At 43.6% G+C, this 20,134-nt stretch overlaps 1 protein-coding gene across 3 annotated transcripts; it reads right to left on the reverse strand.

Moving 5' to 3' along the window:
* Nucleotides 1-749: 749 nt before the first annotated feature.
* Nucleotides 750-19,802, reverse strand: LOC110502288 (lysophosphatidylserine lipase ABHD12). Of its 3 annotated transcripts, XM_021580212.2 has the most exons (16): nt 19,725-19,802; nt 19,507-19,598; nt 18,697-18,810; nt 15,324-15,448; nt 4,423-4,550; nt 4,226-4,331; nt 3,916-4,035; nt 3,803-3,833; nt 3,679-3,724; nt 3,221-3,350; nt 2,446-2,483; nt 2,203-2,282; nt 2,022-2,104; nt 1,713-1,791; nt 1,401-1,525; nt 750-1,283 (listed from the first exon to the last, which is right to left on the reverse strand). In XM_021580212.2, the coding sequence occupies exons 4-16, from the start codon at nt 15,446-15,448 to the stop codon at nt 1,256-1,258; spliced, it is 1,119 nt and encodes a 372-aa protein (XP_021435887.1). In that variant the 5' UTR covers nt 18,697-18,810; nt 19,507-19,598; nt 19,725-19,802; the 3' UTR covers nt 750-1,255. The 3 variants fall into 3 exon arrangements, with proteins under 3 accessions (XP_021435887.1, XP_036815602.1, XP_021435888.1); XM_036959707.1 differs by lacking the exon at nt 18,697-18,810; XM_021580213.2 differs by lacking the exons at nt 18,697-18,810; nt 19,507-19,598; nt 19,725-19,802 and having other exon boundaries at nt 755-1,283; nt 15,324-15,604.
* Nucleotides 19,803-20,134: the final 332 nt, after the last annotated feature.

Consider the following 20,134-nt stretch of genomic DNA (forward strand, 5'->3'; position numbering starts at 1 on the left):
GTACATAGGCCCATTAGCAGCATCCATCACTCCTGTGTTCCAATGACATGTTGTGTTAGCTAATCCAAGTTTATAATTTGAAAAGGCTAATTGATCATTAGAAGAGCTTTTTGCAATTATGTTAGCACAGCTGAAAACTGTCGTCCTGATTAAAGAAGCAATAAAACTGGCCTTCTTTAGACTAGTTGAGTATGGAGCATCAGCATTTGTGGGTTCGATTACAGGCTCAAAGTGGCCAGAAACAAAGGCCTTTCTTCTGAAACTCGTCAGTCTATACTTGTTCTGAGAAATTAAGGCTATTCCATGTGTGAAATTGCCAGGAAACTGAAGATCTTGTACAACGCTGTGTACTACTCCCTTCACAGAACAGAGCAAACTGGCTCTAACCAGAATAGAAAGAGGAGTGTGTGGCCCCGGTGCACAACTGAGCAAGAGGACAAGTACATTAGAATGTCTAGTTCACGAGTCCTCAACTGGCAGCTTCATTAAATAGTACCCGCAAAACACCAGTCTCAACGTCAACAGTGAAGAGGCGACTCGGGGATGCTTTCAAAAACAATGACATTTCTAAATGACCCCAAACTTTTGAACGGTAGTGTATCTACTAGGATTTCTAGGTACATCTCATTACATCATCATAAAATACAGTATGTATCACTTCCACTGTAGTGATTTGTCTCTTTTAGTCTTTATCTCAGACGTACTAGTAACCAGTCATGTAAACATCCAACAAGAACATGTACGATTCATGGATGTTGATCACATTTTATTTGTAATGTAATACTTGCCAAGAAGAAAAGCTTTTACAGCAGTAACTTTTCTGTAATCACTACTAAGAATTCACCTGAGCTTGAACACTTTAAACATTGATTAATAATCATTTTTCACATTTATAATTCATAGAAAGGAAACCAATGCATTGCCTCCATCTCAAAAGTTCTGTAATTTGCACATAGACTAAGACTATAGCTAGATAATAATGCATTGGACATCTCAGTAAGTGCTAAACCCAGAGCTGAACCTCATAGATTCTCTTTTTTTTTCTCAGTCCTTTCAGCTAAGTAAGTGCTTTTACATTACTGGCAATGTAACTTCTATCTGATATTAGATCAATGATTGGACCATGTGATTGAAGTCCACCCTACTGATTTGCCATAAGGTAAAGAGACATGCAAACTGTGCATCTAGGTTTTGCAGTTCTCTAGATATGTTGAAACAGTTGATGTCCAAAGGTTCTTCTGCATAGGTCACTGGATTAGGGGGGCAACGAATGTACAAATTCCCTGTAATGATATGGATGAAAAAAGGTGTACGTTTTATAGTTAGAATAAACATTAATATAGAATCGGAATTGCCTTTTTTTTCAAATTGCAATTGAAGAGTTGACAGGATTTCCTCACCCAATAATGTTGGGCATGTGAGGGTCTTTGTACAATCCATTGTGAAGGTACCCAAGGGATCTGGCGAACGGTACCATCTTTACTCGATTCTCTGAGTTTTGGGCACTCTGTGCAATTTCATACAGCTTGATAGGAACACAACAAAGGACGAGAGGTGGAAACTTCCTTTTAACTGTATATCATGTTTCCAGGAACCCTTCTTGCTATTGTCATTCAAACCATACATATAATATCACACATGTTGCCTGTGATAAAATAGACAGATGACAACAGATAAATGATTGTTAGTTACAGTATAAGTATAAGCCACACCTGCTGAGCCATGTGGATAGGCACTACGTGGTCATCCTCTGCATGAAGTATCAGAAGAGGACTCCTCATCCTCTTCAAGCTGTAGAGACATGGTGAAACATCACTTTCATGAACAGTCAACCTCAAACTCTCAGAACAATTCCTGAAACACATTTAGGTTGCAGTGGGTGTAGCAGTTATTTTGATTTGATTTGTTACCACATATTGCAAACCTGATATCAAAATAAAGGATGACAAGTACGGTGAAAAGTTGCATGAACCAAAACAAATGTACAACAAAATGTTTTAGGGTAAATCAAAAATACTTACTTTTCGTCATTAGGGAAGATTATATTGTATTCTGCCATTGTGTCCAGGAAAAAGTACTCAAAACCTGGGAACTTCCAATAAAACTGAAGACAAAATGCAGTTTAGTACATTAATGAATACAAAATCATGGCGTTTAAAGATGTACTGTATCGCTATGGAGAGGAGGGTATGTGAATCTTACCCAGCCAAATGGATCATGAGCACCCTTCTGTCGAATGTTGGTGTATGCTCCCTCAATGATCACACCATCAACAACAACCCCTGATAAAAGCAAAAATATTCCAAGCATGTAAATATATCAAGTCAGCTTCCATAATGAGTCACACAAGAAACTTTCATGAAATGAATGTCATTATGCCGATCATGTGTATTGTACTTTAACCAGAGGGTATAAAATACGAAAGTTGAATGGATTCAGGCCTACCATGTTCCATTAGTTTGACTGCAGTATTAGTGGCCACTCTGTACAAAGATGAGGGGGGAAATGGCATTTTACTGCTCATGTCTTAAACTCTATCAGAGTAACTGTCAAAATGTTCTGTCATATTTCTAATCATTGATTTGAGTATTTCAATCATAACCATTAGTGAAGGTAGATTAAGTAGAAGTAGTGATAGTGACAGATCCTCTAACTTAAACTCACAACATAAATATCACAAATGCTGTATTGTGTATGAGGGGAACAAGCAACAAATGAAACAAGTAAGTGTTGAATCAAACTTTAAACATAGTCCAGTCTCTTGAATGAACAATGCTTACTTTTAAACATAATCATCATTTAAATAATGAGATACCTACCAGTGGAATGACATACACATCTCTCTGGAATGTAAGACAAAGGCATTACAGAGAAAGTTTAAGTTAATCAAGGTCAATTTAATAAAGGTAATATTGTGTCTGCTTATGCAGACGCAGTATTACTTTTGTTTTCCTTTGCTTTTATGAAATTTGCCTTACACTTCAATTACATTACATCTGAGATGTGCATTTTATTTGACTGTTAGGCTCTTCATGATTTTAATCGTGGTCATATGATTTAACTGTTATTTGTTTTGAATTTAAATCTGAGCATTGTTCATTTAAGAGACCGCTGTGTATACTTTGAGTAAAAGCTGAATTGTGTGCAACTATGCATTGACATAAGTTATCATTTCCACTTGCTTTTCTCTACAGACTGAACCATCCACCTGGTCACTCACCCAGTGCCAAGGGAGTGTCCCCATAATACCACCAGACTGCTCCCACTGCGGGCTTTTACCCACTGGTACAAGTAGAGGGTGTCAGTGGTAATACCAACTTCAGTGGGCTCTCCGGTGGAGTCCCCAAAACCTGTCAGAGTTTCTTATATCAATGGCTGTACAGTATGCAAACGTACTAGACTACGTATAGTCCTATCATGTCATGTCTGTGCCTGAGGTAAACTTGATGCAGTTGTATACTGATTTGTAAATTACCACAAGGGGGCAGTCAGAAGCAAAACAACCCCAAGAGGGTAAGGTGAACTTTACTACAGTATTTGGAATTGGGAGCTGGTTATCAGTCTCTTTACAGCAAGGTGAAATAACACACCACAAAATGAGGCTAATGTCAGGTTGTCAAAGATATGTGTAATGACATGTTTCAACCGTCTAGTAGAATAATGATAATTTTAACCAACCTCTGTAGTCCAAAGCCAAAACATGGTAATCCATTGCACTCAGTAGCTGTAGACAAAGGCCAATTACCAGTTTATCATTCACACCATGATGAAGCAACTTTTGTTGTAGTTGTCAGTCACTTACATTTATTACTCCCACACGGTGACTTTCTGCCCTGTTTGAAATAATGTGGACTTTTAGATTCAAAGTGAGAACATTTGAAATATTATTGTGTAGCAATCCATTGTTCTTGCTACCTTGTGCCTCCATTGCCATGGAGATAAATGATGATCGGATTTCCAGCTCCCAAAGAATCTTGGTACCATTCCAAGTCCTTTCCCTGTGCCTCTTTCCACTGGCGTTCAGGGACTGTGTGCCTTGAAGATATTGTACAGTGACAACACTTGTAAGGGACTGTATACTGACTTTGTATAAAGTTCAATGCAGTCTTTTATAAATCTACACTGTCCAGTGGCAGTGAATGTACTTCAGATGTAAGGTAGGTAGGCTACATTAAACGTAACTCACAATGTAACCTGGAGAAAGGGTTTATGTTAGCCTACTCACCATACGCCCAATGAGATCCCTTGTTCGGATGTAAGGTACATGTTCATTGTGTGGTTAAGAGACAGGTCGGCTGGCTGGCTATGGTCGACGAAGAATGGGACCCTGACTAAAAACAAGGTGAGAATATATACTAATTACTCTGAGTTATTATTCCTAATTTGTCCAGTAATTTGGATAATGCTCATGATTACACTCACCTCTGTGAGAATAAACCAGGTGCTTTATGATGTCAGGAGACAGTGGCATCATGAAAGGCACAGAAACATAAATGACACATACAGCCAGGAGACCTCTTTTGAACCACCACAACAAATGGGGGCTAGGTCTGAGACAGAGAGAAAGACAGAGGGAGAGAGATCTATTTCACTTGCTTTGGCAATGTTAACATATGTTTCCCATGCCAATAAAGCCCTTAAATAAAAACATTTAAATTGAATTGAGAGAGAAATTGGATCATTACTTCCCCAAACTCAAGAAAAAAAAGCATAAACATTACAATGACAACTGTTTCATGCTGTCAGCTGACCTTACTGGATATTACTATTGAAGTGCATGTTACGCCAATAATACAGGTGAAGTCGGAAGTTTACATACACCTTAGCCAAATACATGTAAACTCAGTTTTTCACAATTCCTGACATTTAATCCTAGTAAGAGTTCTCTGTCTTAGGTCAGTTAGGATCACCACTTTATTTTAAGAATGTGAAATGTCAGAATAATAGTAGAGAGAATGATTTATTTCAGCTTTTCTTTCTTTCATCACATTCCCCGAGGGTCAGCCTTCCACAAGCTTCCCACAATAAGTTGGGTGAATTTGGGCCCATTCCTCCTGACAGAGCTGGTGTAACTGAGTCAGGTTTGTAGGTCTCCTTGCTCGCACACACTTTTTCAGTTCTGCCCACAAATGTTCTATAGGATTGAGGTCAGGGCTTTGTGATGGCCACTCCAATACCAGGAACAGATACAGCCCTTGGTTCTCCCCAGACCTGACTGCCCTTAACCAACACAAAAACATCCTATGGCGTTCTGCATTAGCATCGAACAGCCCCCGTGATATGCAGCTGTTCAGGGAAGCTAGAAACCATTATACACAGGCAGTTAGAAAAGCCAAGGCTAGCTTTTTCAAGCAGAAATTTGCTTCTTGCAACACTAACTCAAAAAAGTTCTGGGACACTGTAAAGTCCATGGAGAATAAGAACACCTCCTCCCAGCTGCCCACTGCACTGAAGATAGGAAACACTGTCACCACTGATAAATCCACCATAATTGAAAATTTCAATAAGCATTTTTCTACTGCTGGCCATGCTTTCCACCTGGCTACTCCTACCCCTGTCAACAGCACTGCACCCCCAACAGCAACTCGCCCAAGCCTTCCCCATTTCTCCTTCTCCCAAATCCATTCAGCTGATGTTCTGAAAGAGCTGCAAAATCTGGACCCCTACAAATCAGCCGGGCTAGACAATCTGGACCCTTTCTTTCTAAAATTATCTGCCGAAATTGTTGCCACCCCTATTACTAGCCTGTTCAACCTCTCTTTCGTGTCGTCTGAGATTCCCAAAGATTGGAAAGCAGCTGCGGTCATCCCCCTCTTCAAAGGGGGGGACACTCTTGATGTTACGGTGCGTGAATGAGGACCCAAAAGCGAATTAACGTAAACAGAGCTTCTTTAATAACAAAACATACGTAGGCTCAGATGGACCGGCAGATTCCGACAGGACAGGACAAGGTTGCAGCAAACATGACGATAGTCTGGTTCAGGCATGAATAACACAAACAAGAATCCGACAAAGACAGGAGCAGAAACAGAGAGAGATATAGAGACCTAATCAGAGGGAAAAAGGGAACAGGTGGGAAAAGGGGTGAACGAGGTAGTCAGAGAAGACAAGGAACAGCTGGGGGAAAGAGGGGAAGAAAAGGTAACCTAGTACGACCAGCAGAGGGAGACAGGGTGAAGAGAAAGGACAGAAACAAGACACAACATGACAATACATGACAGTACCCCCCCACTCACCGAGCGCCTCCTGGCGCACTCGAGGAGGAAACCTGGCGGCAACGGAGGAAATCATCGATCAGCGCACGGTCCAGCACGTCCCGAGAGGGAACCCAACTCCTCTCCTCAGGACCGTACCCCTCCCAATCTACTAGGTACTGATGACCACGGCCCCGAGGACGCATGTCCAAAATCCTACGGACCCTGTAGATGGGTGCGCCCTCGACAAGGATGGGGGGGGGGGAAGACGAGCGGGGGCGCGAAGAACGGGCTTGACACAGGAGACATGGAAGACCGGGTGGACGCGACGAAGATATCGCGGAAGAAGAAGTCGAACTGCGACAGGATTAATGATCTGGGAAATACGGAACGGACCAATGAACCGCGGGGTCAACTTGCGAGAAGCGGTCTTAAGGGGAAGGTTCTGAGTGGAGAGCCAAACTCTCTGACCGCGACAATATCTAGGACTCTTAGTTCTACGCTTATTAGCAGCCCTCACAGTCTGCGCCCTATAACGGCAAAGTGCAGACCTGACCCTCTTCCAGGTGCGCTCGCAACGTTGGACAAAAGCCTGAGCGGAGGGGACGCTGGACTCGGCGAACTGAGATGAGAACAGCGGAGGCTGGTACCCGAGGCTACTCTGAAAAGGAGATAGCCCGGTCGCAGACGAAGGAAGCGAGTTGTGGGCGTATTCTGCCCAGGGGAGCTGTTCTGACCAAGACGCAGGGTTGCGAAAAGAAAGACTGCGTAAGATGCGACCAATAGTCTGATTGGCCCGTTCTGCTTGACCGTTAGACTGGGGGTGAAAGCCGGAAGAGAGACTGACGGAAGCCCCAATCAAACGGCAAAACTCCCTCCAAAATTGAGACGTGAATTGCGGACCTCTGTCCGAAACGACGTCTGACGGAAGGCCATGAATTCTGAAAACATTCTCGATGATGATTTGTGCCGTCTCTTTAGCAGAAGGAAGCTTAGCAAGGGGAATAAAATGAGCCGCCTTAGAGAACCTGTCGACAACCGTAAGAATAACAGTCTTCCCCGCTGACGAAGGCAGTCCGGTGACAAAATCTAAGGCGATGTGAGACCACGGTCGAGAGGGAATGGGAAGCGGCCTGAGACGGCCGGCAGGAGGGGAGTTACCGGACTTAGTCTGCGCGCAGACCGAACAAGCAGCCACGAAGCGACGCGTGTCATGCTCCCGGGTGGGCCACCAAAAACGCTGGCGAATGGAAGCAAGCGTACCCCGAACGCCAGGGTGGCCGGCTAACTTGGCAGAGTGAGCCCACTGAAGAACGGCCAGACGAGTAGGAACGGGAACGAAAAGAAGGTTCCTGGGACAAGCGCGCGGCGACGGAGTTTGAGTGAGTGCTTGCTTTACCTGCCTCTCAATTCCCAGACAGTCAACCCGACAACACGCCCCTCAGGGAGAATCCCCTCGGGGTCAGTGGAGGCTACTGAAGAACTGAAGAGACGAGATAAAGCATCAGGCTTGGTGTTCTTAGAGCCCGGACGATAAGAAATCACGAACTCGAAACGAGCGAAAAACAGCGCCCAGCGCGCCTGACGCGCATTAAGTCGTTTGGCAGAACGGATGTACTCAAGGTTCCTATGGTCAGTCCAAACGACAAAAGGAACGGTCGCCCCCTCCAACCACTGTCGCAATTCGCCTAGGGCTAAGTGGATGGCGAGCAGTTCGCGGTTTCCCACATCATAGTTACGTTCCGACGGCGACAGGCGATGAGAAAAATACGCGCAAGGGTGGACCTTGTCGTCAGAGAGGGAGCGCTGAGAAAGAATGGCTCCCACGCCCACCTCTGACGCGTCAACCTCGACCACGAACTGTCTAGAGACGTCAGGTGTAACAAGGATAGGAGCGGATGTAAAACGATTCTTGAGGAGATCAAAAGCTCCCTGGGCGGAAACGGACCACTTAAAGCACGTCTTGACAGAAGTAAGGGCTGTGAGAGGAGCTGCCACCTGACCGAAATTACGGATGAAACGACGATAGAAGTTCGCGAAGCCGAGAAAGCGCTGCAGCTCGACGCGTGACTTAGGGACGGGCCAATCAATGACAGCCTGGACCTTAGCGGGATCCATCTTAATGCCTTCAGCGGAAATAACAGAACCGAGAAATGTGACGGAGGAGGCATGAAAAGTGCACTTCTCAGCCTTCACAAAAAGACAATTCTCTAAAAGGCGCTGGAGGACACGTCGAACGTGCTGAACATGAATCTGGAGTGACGGTGAAAAAATCAGGATATCGTCAAGGTAAACGAAAACAAAGATGTTCAGCATGTCTCTCAGGACATCATTGACTAATGCCTGAAAGACAGCTGGAGCGTTAGCGAGGCCGAAAGGAAGAACCCGGTATTCAAAGTGCCCTAACGGAGTGTTAAACGGCGTCTTCCACTCGTCCCCCTCCCTGATGCGCACGAGATGGTAAGCGTTACGAAGGTCCAACTTAGTGAAAAACCTGGCTCCCTGCAGGATCTCGAAGGCTGAAGACATAAGAGGAAGCGGATAACGATTCTTCACTGTTATGTCATTCAGCCCTCGATAATCTATGCAGGGGCGCAGGGACCCGTCCTTCTTCATAACAAAAAAAAAACCCCGCTCCGGCGGGAGAGGAGGAGGGGACTATGGTACCGGCGGCAAGAGCTACAGACAAATAATCTTCGAGAGCCTTACGTTCGGGAGCCGACAGAGAGTATAGTCTACCCCGGGGGGGAGTGGTTCCCGGAAGGAGATCAATACTACAATCATACGACCGGTGTGGAGGAAGAGAGGTGGCCCTGGACCGACTGAACACCGTGCGCAGATCGTGATATTCCTCCGGCACCCCTGTCAAATCACCAGGCTCCTCCTGTGAAGAAGAGACAGAGGAAACAGGAGGGATAGCAGACATTAAACATTTCACATGACAAGAGACGTTCCAGGAGAGGATAGAATTACTAGACCAATTAATAGAAGGATTATGACAAACTAGCCAGGGATGGCCCAAAACAACAGGTGTAAAAGGTGAACGAAAAATTAAAAAAGAAATGGTTTCGCTATGATTACCAGAGACAGTGAGGGTTAAAGGTAGCGTCTCACGCTGAATCCTGGGGAGAGGACTACCATCCAAGGCGAACAAGGCCGTGGGCTCCCTTAACTGTCTGAGAGGAATGTCATGTTCCCGAGCCCAGGTCTCGTCCATAAAACAGCCCTCCGCCCCAGAGTCTATTAAGGCACTGCAGGAAGCTGACGAACCGGTCCAGCGTAGATGGACCGACAAGGTAGTGCAGGATCTTGAAGGAGAGACAGGAGTAGTAGCGCTCACCAGTAGCCCTCCGCTTACTGATGAGCTCTGGCTTTTACTGGACATGAAGTGACAAAATGACCAGCGGAACCGCAATAGAGACAGAGGCGGTTGGTGATTCTCCGTTCCCTCTCTTTAGTCGAGATGCGGATACCTCCCAGCTGCATAGGCTCAGCACCCGAGCCGGCAGAGGAAGATGGTAGTGATGCGGAGAGGGGGGCAACGGAGAACGCGAGCTCCTTTCCACGAGCTCGGTGACGAAGATCAACCCGTCGCTCAATGCGAATAGCGAGTTCAATCAAGGAATCCACGCTGGAAGGAACCTCCCGGGAGAGAATCTCATCCTTTACCTCTGCGCGGAGACCCTCCAGAAAACGAGCGAGCAAAGCCGGCTCGTTCCAGCCACTGGAGGCAGCAAGAGTGCGAAACTCAATAGAGTAGTCTGTTATGGATCGATTACCTTGACATAGGGAAGACAGGGCCCTGGAAGCCTCCTCCCCAAAAACAGATCGATCAAAAACCCGTATCATCTCCTCCTTAAAGTCCTGATACTGGTTAGTACACTCAGCCCTTGCCTCCCAGATTGCCGTGCCCCACTCACGAGCCCGTCCAGTAAGGAGAGATATGACGTAGGCGATACGAGCAGTGCTCCTGGAGTAAGTGTTGGGCTGGAGAGAAAACACAATATCACACTGGGTGAGGAACGAGCGGCATTCAGTGGGCTCCCCAGAGTAACACGGCGGGTTATTGATTCTGGGCTCCGGAGATTCGAAAGCCCTGGAAGTGGCCGGTGGATCGAGGCGGAGATGGTGAACCTGTTCTGTGAGGTTGGAGACTTGGGTGGCCAGGGTCTCAACGGCATGTCGAGCAGCAGACAATTCCTGCTCGTGTCTGCCTAGCATCGCTCCCTGGATCTCGACGGCTGAGTGGAGAGGATCCGAAGTCGCTGGGTCCATTCTTGGTCGGATTCTTCTGTTACGGTGCGTGAATGAGGACCCAAAAGCGAATTAACGTAAACAGAGCTTCTTTAACCTCTTAGAGCTCTAGGGGCGCTATTTCATTTTTGGATAAAAAACGTTCCCGTTTTAAGCGCGATATTTTGTCACGAAAAGATGCTCGACTATGCATATTCTTGACAGTTTTGGAAAGAAAACACTCTGAAGTTTCAGAATCTGCAAAGATTTTGTCTGTAAGTGCCCCAGAACTCATTCTACAGGCGAAACCAAGATGATGCATCACCCAGGAATTAGCAGAATTTCTGAAGCTCTGTTTTCCATTCTCTCCTTATATGGCTGTGATTGCGCAAGGAATGAGCCTACACTTTCTGTCGTTCGCCCAAGGTCTTAGCAGCATTGTGACGTATTTGTAGGCATATCATTGGAAGATTGGCCATAAGAGACTACATTTTCCAGAGGTCCGCCCGGTGTCCTTTGTCTAAATTTGTGCGTAATCTTCAGGTGCGGTCATTTTCTCCTGGGATTCAGGAGAGAAAGCATGTATCCAAGAACGATGTATCAATGAAGAGATATGTGAAAAACACCTTGAGGCTTGATTCTAAAAAACGTTTGCCATGTTTTCAGTCGATATTATGGAGTTAATTTGGAAAAAAGTTTGCGTTTTGAGGACTGAATTTATGGATTTTTTTTGGTAGCCAAATGTGATGTATAAAACGGAGCTATTTCTAATACACAAGGAATCTTTTTGGAAAAACTGAGCATCTGCTATCTAACTGAGAGTATCCTCATTGAAAACATCAGAAGTTCTTCAAAGGTAAATGATTTTATTTGAAGGCTTTTATGTTTTTGTTAATGTTGCGTGCTGGATGCTAACGCTAATGCTAACGCTAAATGCTAACGCGAAATGCTAACTCTAGCTAGCTACTTTTACACAAATGATTGTTTTCCTATGGTTGAGAAGCATATTTTGAAAATCTGAGATGACAGTGTTGTTTACAAAAGGCTAAGCTTGAGAGATGGCATATTTATTTCATTTCATTTGCGATTTTCATAAATAGTTAACGTTGTGTTATGCTAATGAGCTTGCTGATAGATTTACACAATCCTGGATACAGGGGTTTTTTCATAGCTAAACGTGACGCAGAAAACGGAGCGATTTGTCCTAAACAAATAATCTTTCAGGAAAAACTGAACATTTGCTATCTGAGAGTCTCCTCATTGAAAACATCTGAAGTTCTTCAAAGGTAAATGATTTTTTTGAATGCTTTTCTGTTTTTTTGTGTAAATGTTGCCAGCTGAATGCTAATGCTAAATGCTACGTTAGCCATCAATACTGTTACACAAATGCTTGTTTTGCAATGGTTGAGAAGCATATTTTGAAAATCTGAGATGACAGTGTTGTTAACAAAAGGCTAAGCTTGAGAGATGGCATATTTATTTCATTTCATTTGCGATTTTCATGAATAGTTAACGTTGCGTTATGGTAATGAGCTTGAGTCTGTATTCACGAACCCGGATCCGGGATGGGGAGATCAGAAAGGTTAATAACAAAACATACGTAGGCTCAGATGGACCGGCAGATTCCGACAGGACAGGACAAGGTTGCAGCGAACATGACGATAGTCTGGTTCAGGCATGAATAACACAAACAAGAATCCGACAAAGACAGGAGCAGAAACAGAGAGAGATATAGAGACCTAATCAGAGGGAAAAAGGGAACAGGTGGGAAAAGGGGTGAACGAGGTAGTCAGAGAAGACAAGGAACAGCTGGGGGAAAGAGGGGAAGAAAAGGTAACCTAGTACGACCAGCAGAGGGAGACAGGGTGAAGAGAAAGGACAGAAACAAGACACAACATGACAATACATGACACTTGACCCAAACTGCTACAGACCTATATCTATCCTACCATGCCTTTCTAAGGTCTTCGAAAGCCAAGTCAACAAACAGATTACCGACCATTTTGAATCTCACCATACCTTCTCTGCTATGCAATCTGGTTTCAGAGCTGGTCATGGGTGCACCTCAGCCACGCTCAAGGTCCTAAACGATATCTTAACCGCCATCGATAAGAAACATTACTGTGCAGCCGTATTCATTGATCTGGCCAAGGCTTTCGACTCTGTCAATCACCACATCCTCATCGGCAGACTCAACAGCCTTGGTTTCTCAAATGATTGCCTCGCCTGGTTCACCAACTACTTCTCTGATAGAGTTCAGTGTGTCAAATCGGAGGGTCTGTTGTCCGGACCTCTGGCAGTCTCTATGGGGGTGCCACAGGGTTCAATTCTTGGACCGACTCTCTTCTCTGTATACATCAATGAGGTCGCTCTTGCTGCTGGTGAGTCTCTGATCCACCTCTACGCAGACGACACCATTCTGTATACTTCCGGCCCTTCTTTGGACACAGTGTTAACAACCCTCCAGGCAAGCTTCAATGCCATACAACTCTCCTTCCGTGGCCTCCAATTGCTCTTAAATACAAGTAAAACTAAATGCATGCTCTTCAACCGATCGCTACCTGCACCTACCCGCCTGTCCAACATCACTACTCTGGACGGCTCTGACTTAGAATACGTGGACAACTACAAATACTTAGGTGTCTGGTTAGACTGTAAACTCTCCTTCCAGACCCATATCAAACATCTCCAATCCAAAGTTAAATCTAGAATTGGCTTCCTATTTCGCAACAAAGCATCCTTCACTCATGCTGCCAAACATACCCTTGTAAAACTGACCATCCTACCAATCCTCGACTTTGGCGATGTCATTTACAAAATAGCCTCCAATACCCTACTCAACAAATTGGATGCAGTCTATCACAGTGCAATCCGTTTTGTCACCAAAGCCCCATATACTACCCACCATTGCGACCTGTACGCTCTCGTTGGCTGGCCCTCGCTTCATACTCGTCGCCAAACCCACTGGCTCCATGTCATCTACAAGACCCTGCTAGGTAAAGTCCCCCCTTATCTCAGCTCGCTGGTCACCATAGCATCTCCCACCTGTAGCACACGCTCCAGCAGGTATATCTCTCTAGTCACCCCCAAAACCAATTCTTTCTTTGGCCGCCTCTCTTTCCAGTTCTCTGCTGCCAATGACTGGAACGAACTACAAAAATCTCTGAAACTGGAAACACTTATCTCCCTCACTAGCTTTAAGCACCAACTGTCAGAGCAGCTCACAGATTACTGCACCTGTACATAGCCCACCTATAATTTAGCCCTATCAACTACCTCTTTCCCAACTGTATTTAATTTATTTATTTATTTTGCTCCTTTGCACCCCATTATTTTTATTTCTACTTTGCACATTCTTCCATTGCAAAACTACCATTCCAGTGTTTTACTTGCTATATTGTATTTACCTTGCCACCAAGGCCTTTTTTGCCTTTACCTCCCTTCTCACCTCATTTGCTCACATTGTATATAGACTTGTTTATACTTTATTATTGACTGTATGTTTGTTTTACTCCATGTGTAACTCTGTGTTGTTGTATCTGTCGAACTGCTTTGCTTTATCTTGGCCAGGTCGCAATTGTAAATGAGAACTTGTTCTCAACTTGCCTACCTGGTTAAATAAAGGTAAAATAAATAAAATAAACCTTGACTTTGTTGTCCCACAACTTTGGAAGTATGCTTGGGGTCATTGTCCATTTGGAAGACCCATTTGCGACAAAGCTTTAACTTCCTGACTGATGTCTTGAGATGTTGCTTCAATATATCCACATCATTTTCCATCCTCATGATGCTATCTATTTTGTGAAGTGCACCAGTCCCTCCTGCAGCAAAGCACCCCCACAACATGATGCTGCCACCCCGTGCTTCACGGTTGGGATGGTGTTCTTCGGCTTGCAAGCCTCCTCCTTTTCCTCCAAACATAACGATGGTCATTATGGCCAAACAGTTCCATTTTTGTTTTATCAGACCAGAGGACATTTCTCCAAAGAGTATGATCTTTGTCCCCATGTCCAGTTGCAAACCGTAGTCTGGCTTTTTGATGGCGGTTTTGGAGCAGTGGCGTCTTCCTTGCTGAGCGGCCTTTCAGGTTATGTCGATATTGGGCTTGGTTTTACTGTGGATATAAATACTTTAGTACCTGTTTCCTCCAGCATCTTCACAAGGTCGTTTGCTGTTGTTCTGGGATTGATTTGCACTTTTCGCACCAAAGTACGTTCATCTCTTGGAGACTGAACGCGTCTCCTTCCTGAGCGGTGTGTGTTTATACTGGCATACTATTGTTTGTACAGATGAACGTGGTACCTTCAGGCGTTTGGAAATTGCTCTCAAGGATGAACCAGACTTGTGGAGGTCTACAATTATTTTTCTGAGCTCTTGGCTGATTTCTTTTGATTTTCTCATGATGTCAAGCAAATAGGCACTGAGTTTTTTTAAGGTAGGCCTTGAAATACATCCACAGGTACACCTCCAATTGACTCAAATGATGTCAATTAGCCTATCAGAAGCTTCTAAAGCCATTACATAATTTTCTGGAATTTTCCAAGCTGTTTAAAGGCTCAGTCAACTTAGTGTATGTTAACTTCTGACCCACTGGAATTGTGATACAGTGAGTTATGAGTGAAATAATCTGTCTGTAAACATTTGTTGGAAAAATGACCTGTGTCATGCACAAAGTAGATGTCCTAACCAACTTGCCAAAACTATAGTTTGTTAACAAGAAATGTTGGGACTGGTTGAGAAACGAGTTTAAATGACTCCAACCTAAGTGTATGTAAACTTCCAACTTCAACTGTAGGCCTATTTACAAGTCTAGACTCATTGACTCTAGTCTCGACTAGACTAGACGGGATGATCATTTTAAGCAGTGCTAGTGTGAGGCACAGCCTACCAACTCACCTCGGCTGCGCACTCAATGACACCTTAGTTTTATTTCCATCAGTCTTCTGCTCCTCGGAATCATGGTCACCGGTCCTCTTCCTCATCCTGAGACGTTTACTAACCGAGCCACCAGTCCTCTGCATCTGTAATACAGCCGTTATGTTCTGATCTAGATTGACATCCAGGCTATGTGACTAACTACTTTATGGCCAACCCTTTGTACTTTTTTTTGTCTACCGCCGAGGCTCTATGGGTGAAAGTCCAGTAGTCTCACACTGTTGATAAGGAAATTAGGGAGGAGTTAAGTGGGTTTAAGGTAACCTAGAGTTACCTGTGTATGTACAGTCGTGGCCAAAAGTTTTGAGAATGACACAAATATAAATTTTCACAAAGTCTGCTGCCTCAGTTTGTATAATGGCAATTTGCATATACTCCAGAATGTTATGAAGAGTGATCAGATGAATTGCAAAGTCCCTCTTTTCCATGCAAATGAACTGAATCCCCCCGAAAACATTTCCACTGCATTTCAGCCCTGCCACAAAAGGACCAGCTGACATCATGTCCGTGATTCTCTCGTTAACACAGGTATGAGTGTTGACGAGGACAAGGCTGGAGATCACTCTGTCATGCTGATTGAGTTCGAATAACAGACTGGAAGCTTCAAAAGGAGGGTGGTGCTTGGAATCATTGTTCTTCCTCTGTCAACCATGGTTACCTAAAAGGAAACACGTGCCGTCATCATTGTTTTGCACAAAAAGGGCTTCACAAGCAAGGATATTGCTGCCAGTAAGATTGCACCTAAATCAACATTTATCGGATCATCAAGAACTTCAAGGAGAGCCGTTCAATTGTTGTGAAGAAGGCTTCAGGGTGCCAAAGAATGTCCAGTAAGCACCAGGACTGTCTCCTAAAGTTGATTCAGCTGCGGGATTGGGGCACCACCAGTACAGAGCTTGCTCAGGAATGGCAGCAGGCAGGTGTGAGTGCATCTGAGGCGAAGACTTTTGGAGGATGGCCTGGTGTCAAGAAGGGCAGCAAAGAAGCCCCTTCTCTCCAGGAAAAACATCAGGGACAGACTGATATTCTGCAAAAGGTACAGGGATTGGACTGCTGAGGACTGGGGTAAAGTAATTTTCTCTGATGAATCCCCTTTCCGATTGTTTGGGGCATCTGGAAAAAAGCTTGTCCAGAGAAGACAAGGTGAGTGCCACCATCAGTCCTGTGTCATGTAAAGCATCCTGAGACCATGTGTGGGGTTGCTTCTCAGCCAAGGGAGTGGGCTCACTCACAATTTTGCCTAAGAACACAGCCATAAATAAAGAATGAAGAATACCAACACATCCTCCGAGTGCAAATTCTCCCAACCATCCAGGAACAGTTTGGTGATGAACAATGCCTTTTCCAGCATGATGGAAAGTCTATGGTAAACACAGGTTTGGGAGATTTTGTATATTTTGTTCTAGGCAAAAGTGATAATTAAGTGGCTCGGGGAACAAAACATCAATATTTTGGGTCCATGGCCAGGAAACTCCCCAGACCCTAATCCCATTGAGAACTTGTGGTCAATCCTCAAGAGGCGGGTGGACAAACAAAAACCCGCAAATTCTGACAAACCCCAAGCATTGATTATGCAAGAATGGGCTGCCATCAGTCAGGATGCGGCCCAGAAGTTAATTGACAGCATGCCAGAGCGGATTGCAGAGGTCTTGAAAAAGAAGAGTCAACACTGCAAATATTGACTCTTTGCATCAACTTCATATAATTGTTAAAAGCCTTTGACACTTATGAAAGGCTTGCAATTATACTTCAGTATTCCATAGTAACATCTGACAAAAATATCTAAAGACACTGAAGCAGCAAACTTTGTGAAATTTAATATTTGTGTCATTCTCAAAACCTTTGGCCACGACTGTACAAGCCATGAAATAATGCTTCCCGGTGTACCTTTATGAATTTACAAATTTAGAAATATGTTTGGCAATCATAAGGATAACAGTCTTTCATAGAACACAATCCCAACGCACAAAGGCATACTTCAGTGTATACAATGGAGACATATAATACCTGTAAGAGGGATCTTTTCACATGGAACATATACAATTCAGTAGGATACCTACAGCGTAGGCCTTTATGAATAAGGAATTTGATATTGGTATGTGTTTTCATGTTTTATGATCACAGCAATACAGCTTTGAGATCCACTGTGCTTCGATGTACAATGGCGTACACTGAGTGTACAAAACATTAGGAACACCTGCTCGTTCTATGACAGACTGGCCAAGTAAATCCAGGTGAAAGCTATGATCCCTTATTGATGTTACCTGTTAAATCCACTTTGATCTGTGTAGATGGGGGGTGTAAAAGGATTTTTAAGCCTTGAGACATGGATTGTGTATGTACCATTCAGAGGGTGATTTAAGTGCATTTGAATGTGATATGGTAGTAGGTGCCAGGTGCACTGGTTTGTGTGAAGAACTGCAACACTGCTGGGTTTTTCACACAACAGTTTCCCTGAGTGCATCAAAAATGGTCCACCACCCACAGCATTGGTATAAACATGGGCCAGCAGCCCTGTGAAACACTTTCGACACCTTGTAGAGTCCATGCCCCTACGAATTGAGGCTGTTCTAAGGGCAAAAAGAGGGGTGCAACTCAATATTAGGAAGGTGTGCTTATTGTTTTGTACAGTCAGTGTAAGTTTAGTATTGCCTTTCAACCAATCCAGTGCATTTTTTAAGAAAAATCAACAATACGTCAAAGGATTTAACTACTGGAAACTGAAACAATTGGATCAAACAAAGACCAACAGATCAATCCCACTTTTCAAGCCTGCTGAAGGCGTGGTGGTGTGGTAAACACAGTGGTGGAAAAAGTACCCAATTGTCATACTTGAGTAAAAGTAAAGATGCCTAAATAGAAAATGACTCAAGTGAAAGTCATCCAGTAAAATACTACTTGATTAAAAGTCTAAAAGTATTTGGTTTTTAATATACTTAAGTGTCAAAAGTGAAAGTATAAATCAATTCAAATTCCTTATATTAAGCAAACCAGATGGCACCGTTTTCTTTCTTTCTTTTTTAAAATGTACTTACGGATAGCCAGGTGCATACTCCAACACTCAGACATCATTTATAAATGAAGCATTTGTGTTTAGTGAGTCCATCAGATCAGAGGCAGTAGAGATGGCCAGGGATGTTCTATTGATAAGTGCGTGAATGGGACCATTTTCCTGTCCTGAGCATTCAAAATGTAACTAATACTTTTGGGTGTCAGGGAAAATGTATGAAGTAAAAATCACAATTGTCTTTCGGAATATTGGTGAAGTAAAAGTAGTCAAAAATATAAATAGTAAAGTACAGATACCGCAAAAAATTGCTTAAGTAGTACTTACTTAAGTACTTTACACCACTGGGTAAACACCACACCCCGCTCTACTAGGAGCATGCACGAGGTGGTCTGCGTATGTCATATTCTGTGGCCTTGCCATTCCATTTCTTGACTGCCCCTGTAACACAGAAATAAACATGTATATTTTGAACTTGAATAAACTTTCTTGAAATGTTCCGTATTGACTGACCTTCAAGTCTTAAAGTAATGATGGACTGTCATTTCTCTTTGCTTATTTGAGCTGTTCTTGCTGAAATATGGACTTGGTCTTTTACCAAATAGGGCTATCTTCTGTATAATGTCACAACACAACTGATTGGCTCAAACACATTAAGAAGGAAAGAAATTGCACAAATTAACTTTTAAGAAGGCACACCTGTTAATTTAAATGCATTCCAGGTGACTACCTCATGAGGCTGGTTGAGTGAATGCTAAGAGTGTGTAAAGCTGTCAAGGCAAAGGGCTACACTTTTTTGGTTAGTACATGATTCCATATGTGTTATTTCACAGTTTTGATGTCTTCACTATTATTCTACAATGTAGAAAACAGTAAAAATAAAGAACAACCTTTGAATGAGTAGGTGTTCTAAAACTTTGGACCGGTAGTGTAGTCTGGATGCAATCAGGCATCCGAATATGCATAAGCAATGTAAAGAGATATGTTGAATGAGTGGGGAAATGTACATTCTACACAAATTACTTTGATAAAAACGAAGAAAAATGTGTGTGCCTGAGGGGAAATACACTTTCATACAGCCAGAGATGAACCACTATGGTGACAAATATTTATCATCTAAACCATGTGACCTCTCACCTCACTGTCTGTAGAAGTGTTCTTCCTAACCAGTCCCTCAACAGCTCTCTGATTGAGCTCCAGCCTCACTGGGTCCTCAGAGGAGATAAAGGCTGGGAAGAGATAGAGGGATTGAAGAATCAGTCATTCGACAAGTCAGTTAAATAAAGAGAGCATTGATAAGCTAAAATGTCCATCTCCCATCCATGGAGAGACCTACTATATATACTGTATTTTACCATCAAGAGGTCTCGGAGGTAGCGAGGTGGGGTGGCTTGGCTCATCTCCTGGTCAATAGGGATGAGCGAATCATCACTGGTTCATACACACACAGGACAGGGACATAGAGCCTAGTTAATACAACACTACTACAGAGAGAAATGGCATCTTTTGTAGGCACTAACGCTGAAAATAAAGTCTATGGTAAACAAAGGTTTGGGAGATTTTGTATGTTTTGTTCTATGAGATAGTATTCATCCGTGTTTTTGTAATCATAAAATGCACATAAAGGCGTCATAATTCCTAAAGGTCATGTTAACTGACTGACATTATCTCGTATAACAAAACACATAAGATCTCCTAAACCTGTGTTAACCTCAGACCTCATTTTCAGCATTTCTCCCAAAATCATTTTCTTTCCCAATAGAAA

This window comes from Oncorhynchus mykiss, chromosome 23 (genome assembly GCF_013265735.2).
Source record: "Oncorhynchus mykiss isolate Arlee chromosome 23, USDA_OmykA_1.1, whole genome shotgun sequence".
Classification (NCBI taxonomy): Eukaryota; Metazoa; Chordata; class Actinopteri; order Salmoniformes; family Salmonidae; genus Oncorhynchus; species Oncorhynchus mykiss.